Here is a 9987-nt window from a genome sequence, read left to right as displayed (position 1 = left end):
AAAAAAGTTATAAGGTACGGCGAAAATTTAGCGAGGTTTTTCTTTCCTTGCGCACGTTTTTAGAAATTTGGTGGTGATAAAAAATGTAATTCTTTATTCAAAGAAAAAATGATAACTCACATTTTGCCTATTATGCTGTTGGATCAACACAAAATAGGTTTAATTAGAAAATAGCATTAGGTTCGGAGAAAATTAAGGGTGGATTTTTATTAGATCAAACCTTGCACCTCATTAAATACTGAATTGCTATTTTGAATTTTAAAAATACGCTAAAAAATTTTGAATGTTAAAAATAATTTTTGAAACTAATATCTTATTGCTGTATTTGTAGTCAATAAAATATATTTATAAAAAATTCTAATTGTTAAAATTCCGGAATTTTCCAATTCGCATATTTTATAAATTGGCAATTTTCTGTCGGCAATTTTATTATTCGGGAATTTTATAATTCGGGAATTTTATAATTCTGAAATTTAATTATTCAGGAATTACCCAATTTAGGAATTTTATAATCCTGAAATTTTATTATTCGGAAATTTTGCAATTCGGTAGTTTTATTTTTCGGCAATTTAATTATTGGCGAATTTTATTTTTCGGCAATTTTCCAATTCGGTATTTTTATTTTTCGGTTATTTCATTATTTGTGTATTTTATTATTCGGGAATTTTCCGAATAGGTATTTTTATTTTTTGGCAACTTTGTTATTCGCGAATTTGATAATTGGGGAATTTTCTAATTCGGGAATTTTACAGTGTCGGGAATTTTATTTTTCAGGATTTTTCAGGGTTTTTCAGTCGTCCCACCAATTCCAGTTTTCAAACATTTTTTTTAAATATTTCATTTCTTATACCTTTTAGATTCTTCATCACTTTTATTGTTGAACCATTTTATGTTTTCTTTGAATTTATTTTTTCAACGATTCTCTTTTTTAATTAATTCCTTCTTTTATCGATTGTATTATTTTCTTAAATTCTATTATTTGTTTAAATAATATTTTCGTATCTATTTCTTTTTTCCTGAAATTTAATTTCAAAGACTATTTTCTTTTCTGACCCTTTTTATTTTTCAATCCTTTTTATTTTGTAAAGAATTGTTAAAGTTTGCCATACGTTTTATTTATTAAATAAATTTATCCTTAAAAAATTGAATTTATCAAACAATTCATTAATTTTTTCAATATTTTAGTTTTTAATATCTTATGGATGAATATAGTTTATTTGCTTAAATAATAATTAATTAATTAACAGAAAATAATAATACTCGATGAAAAAAGTATTCTAATTAAAATTCACATAAATCTTAAATTATAAAAAAAATAATAATGCATTAGTCAACAATAATTCCAGCTATATTGACTCTTCACCAAAATTCGAAAAAATATTGTATGTGGCGCCATCCAGTAAAGTTTCGTTTCCAAAAGATTCTTTAGAAACGGCACATTCTGACTCACCAAGAGATCGATCTCTTGAGAAACAGAAAGGGGGTTTTTCTCTTAGGATTCAGCTCCCTAGAATATTATGAGGAATAAAAGATTTAAAAACGAAAGTTTTTATAAATAGCATATAATTAAAATAATTATTAAAATCATTATAATCATGTCGAAGTTTAGAATACCTATGAGTGTATAATGTTTCGTTGTTTGCGAATGGATGCGTGTGTATGTGTGTAAATATTATCGAGTTTTTGTGTACTTAAGACACGTACATTTAACATATTCCCGGATCCCAGGAATATTTATTGTAGATACCTAAATCCTAATTACTAATTAATGGGCCTTTATCAAGAGGACTTTTATGGAATTTGGAACAATAAATTAGGTTAATACAGAGATTCGAAATATTAATATAATAAATAGTCGTTTTTAAAGTCGATAGAACCGATATTTTCCTTCCTCATAGAAGATGTCTCGAAAATGCTAAATTCTTAGAAAATATCGATCGAACTGACTTTATATTTGACGTAGATGTCAATTGATACACCTTGCGATGAGGTATATACGATGAAGAGAATGCTCGCGATCACGAGGTCTGTTGAAAAAATACGCGGACTGTTTGAATTTCGCGGCTCGAGTTGGTTTCAGGAGAATCCGCTTGGTGCCGCTACGTTCGTACAGATCAGCTGTTTAAAACGCGGTCTTCCAGTCGCAGATATCTTCATTTGTTGATAAGCAACACGGTTTTAAGTGATGAGTGTTTTTTTTTTGTTTGTCGGGTTACAAAATGGACAGCCTGAAAGAGCAACGAATTGCTGTGAAATTTTGTGTGAAACTCGGGAAATCTGCAACTGAAACATTTGTCATGCTCAAAATGGCATACGGTAATGTTGCCATGAAGCGTACTGCATGTTTCAAGTGGCATGAACGTTTCAAGGATGGCCGACAGTCGATTGACGATGATGAGCGTCCTGGGCGTCCTTCAACGTCAACTAACGACCCATACGTTGACAAAATCAACACCCTGGTGCGCGAAAATCGACGTCTGACCATTATGAAGCTTGCCGAATAGTGTGGGATATCAGTTGGATCTTGTTACAAGATTTTGACCGAAAAATTGAAGATGCATCGCGTCACTGCGAAATTTATGCCACGCCTGATGACCGACGACCAAAAAGCCAATCGCGTCCGGGTTTGTCAGGAACCGCTTGATCGTTCAGATGAAGATCAGAACTTTTTGTCACGAATTATAACCGGTGATGAATCATGGGTTTATGGTTATGACATTGAAACAAAGGTCCAATCATCCCAAAGGGTGGGTCAAACGTCCCCAAGACCCAAAAAAGCTCGCCAAGTTCGGTCAAATGTCATGGCTATGCTGACTTAAGGCTCCACAGTCAACCAGATTACTTACACTGAAGTACTGAAACGTCTGAGGGACGCCGCCCGACGCAAAAGGCCAGAACTGTGGAGAAGTGTCCCCCCATACTCACCTGACCTTGCTCCTTGTGACTTTTTCTTGTTCCCAAAACTAAAAAAAATCCCTCAAAGGAAAAGGATTTAAGACGATTTTTTGAGATTAAGGCAAATCCGACGAAGGAGCTAAAAGTTATCACAAAAGAAGCGTACCAGGACTGTTTCAACAATTGAAAACACCGTTGGGATAAGTGTGTGCATTGGGTAGGAAAGTATTTTTTGACGGAGACCCAGACGTGTACCTTTCAAATAAAGTAGTTTTTTTAGTACCTCAATCCGCGTTTTTTTAACAGACTTCGCATAAGTAACATTAATTATAAACATAGTGAAAGCTAAAGTCCCGAGGAGCAAACTGACTCCTGCAACCTATTTACACGACTTCTCGAGACAACTCCGATTCCCCAAGAAACTTGATGCATTTTGTTCCACTTTCTGTACAAGTTATAACAATGCTCACCAATTTTGACGATAAATAACTACTGATCAAGTTTTTCGACGAATCCGAGACATTTTCGTATCGATTCTCATTTTGAGTCGTTCGCACTTCTAGCAAGAGCTTTTATGTACACGAAACTTCCTCTATTATCCAAAGCGACTCTCTTCAAGTACCTTGTCAATTTCTTATCGCCTTTTACTGAATGCCTGTTTTCTGTGTCGCCTTTTCTTTCCCAGTCGACACCAGGACATCCTAAGAGCGACATGAGAATGGAGCTCTATGTCTTCTGACTTTAAGTCTTCGAGACATTATTTGGATCATAGATTGTCTTTAAAGAGTACTCAAGACTTTCGGAAAAAGGACAACCTTCGGAAAAGAAAGAGGACCGTTGTCGCCTTTTCCTTGTGATCTCTTCAGTTGTTGACCTTAAGGATTTCGGGGTTCTCGGTAATGTAGGCAGGATGGACGTAGTTCATGCTGTTCATACTGTTCATGCTGTTCATGGTGTGCATTCCAAAGCCTTTCCGATCAATCGCCCTCACACGGACAAAGAGGAAAGCTGCAACGAGGGAGGCGACAACTACTACCAACAGGAGCATCACCAGACCCCCTACGAAGCCTGGAAGAGACATGCAGATCGTCTCTGAATCGGGTGATGAACTGGCGTTTTGGATCACTACTGTTGTGTCATTGTTGGCACTCGACGAACTCAAGGCGAAATTTACATCACCTGGCGCAACAACCTGGATGATCCGCGTCGTGTTGACGTCCGTCATTTCTTGAGTTGAACGTTTGTAGACGTGCGATGAGACCATTGTCACTGTGTGGAAGACATCCTGAAAAAAATGCGTGTGAGAATCCATAAGCTGATAAATTATTATTAATAAATTATCTAATAATGAATTGAATGAATGGATTTGGTCAGTTGCAGGTGAAATTAGAACCAAATTTTGGATACAAGTAATTTAAAGGAATCTGTATTATCATCAGAGATGGTTACCATCAATCAGTTTAGATATCATTCTATAAACTGTCAAAATATAAATCAAGAATATCGATCCAATTAACTTTTTAAATCATAGAAGATACTTAAAAGTCTGTACAGACTAGATATAAAATAATGTTCGGTATTCAAAATTAAATTGTTATGAAAAAATATCTGCTCTATCGCTCTACTGGCAATCGAACCACAGAACTTCCAATTTTCAGCCAGCTTCTTATCCGGTAAGTTATTAGAGAGATCTAAAGGAGAACCCTTTTTCAAAAACTGAAAATCGGAAGTACTGTTTTGGCTCCCGTTGAGCGATGGAGCAGATCTTTTCGGTAACACTTTAATTAAAAAATCTTTTTAATTACTTTCCTTCCAGTCTGTAAAAAAGTCCAGTATTTTCTGTTATTTGAAGAATTTAATCGATGGTGCGAATTTCTATTTTCACTCTTTGTGGAATAAGCGTAACATCTTTCTTGAGATAGCGTGTATTTCAGAAAATAATTTTTTTAAATTCAAAATTAAATTTTTGTGAAAAAATATCTACTCCATCGAACCACAGAACTTCAGGTTTTCGATCGGGTTATTTTTCGGTAGTTTTTTAGAGAAACCAAAAGTATTATCTTTTTTCAGAAACCGACAATCGAAAGTTCTGTTTTGACTCCCAGTTGAGCGATGGAGTAGATCTTTTTTATACAAAATTTAATTTTAAATTTAATAAATTTAATTTTCATCTAGTCTGTAAAGACGTCTAGTAATTTCTGTTATTTAAAGAATTTACTTGATCGATGGTGCTGATTTTTGTTTTCACTGTTTGTGGAATGATATTTACACTGATGGATGGTAACCAACTCTGATGATAATACAGATTCCTTGAAATTGCTCGTATCATAAGCGTAATATCTTGCTTGAGATAGCGTGTATTTCGGAAAATAATATTTTTATTTCAAATTAAATTTTTCTCAGAAAATATCTTTTCCGTCGCTCGACTGGTACTTGAACCACAGAACTTCCGATTTTTAGTCGGGTTCTTTTTCATTAGAGAGATCAAAAGAAGACCCCTTTTAAGAAACCGGTAATTGGAAGTTCTACGTTTCCATTCCTAGTGGAGCGTTGGAGTAGATTTTTTTCAGAAAAAAAATTTTAATTTGACATTGTTGATTTATTCTAACGGAAACAATTGTTAACTACAGAAGGTGACTTTAAAAAAAATGATTGAATTTTCAACCGAAAAATGTAGATTTTTGGAACAATGTTTTCTTTCAACAAAATTGTTTAATTTGCAATCAGAGAGCAAATAAAAAAACGTGCAATCTGACGAAACCGAAATCATGAAAAAAAGAAAATTATTTTTAACGTAACAGTTGCATTTTTAACCATAAAAGATAAAATTGATATGAAGAAAGATAAGTTTTCAAACCAAAAATACCATTTTTCTACCCTGCAGTTGAATTTTCGACAAATTTCATATAAAAAAATTAAATTTCGACCAAAAACACAGAAAAAAATTGTTAACAAAGTGGTTGAAAGGCCAATTTTTCAATAAAATGTTTACATCTTTAACCAAGAAGATGGATGTTTTACCAAGAAATGGAATTTTCTAGCAAGAATGATACATTTTTAACTAAATATATCATTTATGTACCAAACAAATTAGGTTTCAACTACAAACGATCAATTTTTTATTAAAAATATCAATTTATAATCAAAAAAAGTTTATTTTTCACAAAATAATTAAATGTCAAGCCGAAGAGATGAATTTTAATCCAAAAGATTAATGTTCCAAAAAGTAATTTAACTTTCAATCCAGCAAATTGTCGAAGTTTTAAACCATAAGATTTTTTCAGTTCAAGAAAATAGTTTAAAGAATAATTTGTATATTTACTTACTGAAAAATCATCTTCGTCCAAAATATATCTTCGTCTTCTGGCACCTCTGAGTTCTGCTGGAAGACCTTCAACCGACCTCGGTCGCCCCCCGAGGGTGGCCAGGTTTCCTTCTAGTTCTTCTGAACCAGCCGTTCCTTTTCTCTTCACGGTTTGATAAGCCCCTGCGGGATGTCCTGGGAGAGGAGGCGGTGGGAGATGAATATTATCTTGAGGGCTTTGTGGAGAACTGCTTGCTGTTGCGTCTCCTGGCGTTGAACTTGGCGACGATGAAGAAGTCTGAGCTTGAGGTGCTGGTACTACGTCAGGGTTCGGCTCACTACAAAAGAATTTTGATTTTATCGTACATAACTCATCACGCGTTACTGGAATTCAAAATCACGTAAATCCGTAGGTAAATTCATAAGTTTTGTATAAACAACTTTTGTTTGACAACACTATCAGCTATTTTCCATCGTACATCACTCATGTATAAAAACGTACATACTTCTAATAAACTCATATCAACATTCATCAGCTTTTAATAAGTGATAACAGCGAAACTAAACTCCTCACGAGTGCCGTCGTACATCACGACTACCACATAAAAGCCCGAATTAACTAAGAAGCCCATAGAAATATCCATAAGTTTAACTATATATCCATTTCTCCTAAGAAAAACTCTCTCCGAGAGCTATCGTACATAACGTTTTTAAAATTAAAACTCTAGTTTTGAAAATGGTTTTGGTCTTTTGCGGCAAATGGCCTTCTCTAGATTTTTTATAAAGTCATACAAAAAATGCGATTGCACTTTTATGATTACCAAATATTTTAATTGAAAAATTGACCCAATTCTAAAATATTTTGTTTACAGTTAATTACCTTAATTTTAAAATGTCCTTAATTTAAAAACTTTTCGAATTGAAAATAACATGTAGGTTCTAGTTTTTTTGTAAATTTGACATTTTATAGTCATGAAATAAAAATGTTTTGTTCCGTGGTTTAATTTTAACTTTATTTTTTCTCAAACTTGAATCTTTTATTTTCGAATTCTTATTGATTGGAAACCAATTTTTAATTTTTACCATTTTCGAGACAGAAATCTTTGACATTTTTTAATTTATTAATTTTTTTTCATTCTTAAATAATTTTTATAGAAATATTCTCAACTCTAGAACCCATTTATACAAATATGAATTTAAATTCTGACAATTTAAACAGATTTTTAGATGAATTAAATGGGATTCTATTCAATTTTAAAGATAATTCTAGTAATTCAAAATAAATTGCTGCAATTCAATCAAAATTGTCGCTGATTCAAAATTAATTATAGCTGATGTATATAGAAATCTAGAAATTGAAGTGGAATTCTAACAGTTCTCTTTAATTAGAATTGTGTCCTAGGCAATAAAAAATATTAATCTAACAATTAAGATAAAATCCTGATTATTAAATGAAATTAAAATTCAATTCTGTTGTATTTAAAGACAATTTTAATAAAATATCATTTAATTCTATCTATTTTAATTCAATTCTTGTTCATATAAATGTAAATCTTGCAATTCTCATAATATTTTTATTATTTCAATTTAAATTCTATTCAATCATGAATAACTGCAAATCAAACTGAATTATAGTAGTTGAATTATATAGGAATGTAGCAAGTGAAATAAAATTCCAGAAATTCAAGTTAATTATAATTAATTTCTGGTCAATTAAAAATGTTAATCTAACAATTGAAAAATAAAATCCCCACATTCATTGTGACAAAAAAATTCTTTAAAAATAAATTTTCCATGAAAATACGAAACGAATGATTATTCATTGTTTAAATAATTGCTGTGTATATAAATTTTTTCAAGATAAATTGATAAACTTCTTTAATAATTGTAGAAAATACTAAATTTGGTGTATTTACAGAAGAAAAAATGGTTTCAACAAATTAAAATTGTTTAAACTATTGAGAAATATTATTAAAAAATATCAATTATTGTCAGCCTACATTAATTCTATGAAATTCTAACTTTCTGAAAATTTCTAAGAAAAATAAATGTATTGATACAGAAAATGTTTAAAAAATTCAAAAATATATTAAATAGGTAAGATATTACTCTCGAGATATATTAAATATATCATTTATCCTACAAAAGAGTAAATTTTCAAAATCTAGAATTTCAAAAAGTTGGCCTGGTTAAATAGTTATTTTACAACAATTGAAAATTTATTTTTAAAATACTTTTAAAGTTGATTGTTGTCCAGCTAAAAAATTATTGAATTCTAATTTACAAAAAGTGAATAACAGGTAGTTGGTTTTCTCACTTTTTCGAAAATTGAACTTCTCCCATTTAAAATCCTATCTTAATTTTAAAGAAGTATTTTAAAAAATAAAATTTCTTTTTTAGGGAAACTTAAAAAACGGGGAAAATCTTTTCCCTCTGGCTAAAAGAATGCCACATGGATGCCACTACTTTATCAAATGTAGGTCATCAACTGCTTTGCATCATCATTAAGGATGCGATTAAAGTGAAACTTGTTTGTGTTGTAAGCAGATGTTTTTCTGAGCAGCGCATCTTAAATAATAATTTAAGTGAGAAAATAACTATCAACCATAAAGGTTAACAGCTAATTTTAAATTAGAGATATTTCAATGAAGAGGAAAAACTATGAAAATTTGAAGTCTGTATTTCTTTTAGGGCAAAAGAATTACTAAAGATAAATTAAATTAAAAACATGAATTAGGCTAATTATAAAAACTAAACTAAACCAGATATTTAAAAAGAAAGAAAATTCATTGCATCATGTAAATTTCTGATTTTAAATTCAATATCCGAACAAGTTGTCTTTGAAAGTTATCAATGATTATCAGTGCCGCTCACACTAGCCAAGTAAATCCGGACTGAAAGGAGAAGTAGACACACCCAAACAGTTTAATCTATATCCTAAGAACCAATAAAAAGTTTGAACTTTTCTTAGCTTGAATGAAGGAGAAGGATCTCAAAGATTGCTTCCTATAAATTTCTTATTTTTGTCTTCTATAATGACTGAGTTATAGTTTTTAAAAGTAATCAGTGGTTTGTAGTACCGCTCGTGCTAGCTATCTAAATCCGGAAGAGCATTCTCACTTTCATTTGTTTTTCTTTTGTTTCTTACCTGTATGCCCCGGCCGGGCCACTGGGATGTCGTGGATCAGGATAAGCTGGAGGAACTCCATATTCAGGTACTGGTGGTGCTCCATATTCGGAGGAAAGACCTTGGTGAACCGGCGCTCCATAATCTTGCGAGATTCCTAGAGCTGGTGCACCGTATTCGAGACCTGGATGACCGCATTTCGGTTCCGGACAGTTGTATCGGCATACTTGAATCACACACTGGAAGTGGACGTTCATACTATCTGGGAACTTGAAAGCTTGGAAGTAGGCGAAACTCACTACGGATGCACTTGGACCAAAGTTCTTAATCTTCTGGAACCTGTAAGGAAATAGAACGATATCAGATTGCGATGAAACAGGTTGCAGAACCTTTAATTATTGAACGATTTGAACGTTCTTTTTTAAAAATTAGAGACTAACCAATTTTCAACAAACTCCCGAAGCAACAATTTTAATTTTATTATTTCTGGTCTTTCTTTATTAATAACAAGAATTACAAAAAAGAAGACAGTTGCAGGAAGATAGATGTCAGATACGATGAAACAGGTTGCAGGACCTTTAATTATTGGACGATTCGAACGTTCTTTTTTAAAAATTAGAAAGTAATCAATTTTCAGCAAACTCCCGAAGCGACATTTTTA

The 9987-nt window shown here is 32.0% G+C and overlaps 1 protein-coding gene across 3 annotated transcripts in view; it reads right to left on the bottom strand.

The window, feature by feature from the left end:
* Positions 1-2472: 2472 nt before the first annotated feature.
* Positions 2473-9987, bottom strand: part of LOC117178125 — an 82291-nt gene continuing 74776 nt past the window's right edge. For all 3 annotated transcript variants that reach the window (XM_033369381.1, XM_033369382.1, XM_033369380.1), the window contains exons 4-6: positions 9348-9665; positions 6222-6537; positions 2473-4180 (exon numbers count right to left, since the gene is read on the bottom strand). In XM_033369381.1, the coding sequence (XP_033225272.1) occupies positions 3758-4180; positions 6222-6537; positions 9348-9665 (1057 nt within the window). In that variant the 3' untranslated portion in view covers positions 2473-3757. The remainder of the gene's footprint in view (positions 4181-6221; positions 6538-9347; positions 9666-9987) is intronic.

The sequence above is a fragment of the Belonocnema kinseyi genome, chromosome 8, assembly GCF_010883055.1.
Source record: "Belonocnema kinseyi isolate 2016_QV_RU_SX_M_011 chromosome 8, B_treatae_v1, whole genome shotgun sequence".
In the NCBI taxonomy this organism is placed as follows: Eukaryota; Metazoa; Arthropoda; class Insecta; order Hymenoptera; family Cynipidae; genus Belonocnema; species Belonocnema kinseyi.
The sequence above is the reverse complement of the archived record's forward strand: the minus strand, read 5'-3'. Positions and strand labels throughout refer to the sequence as shown.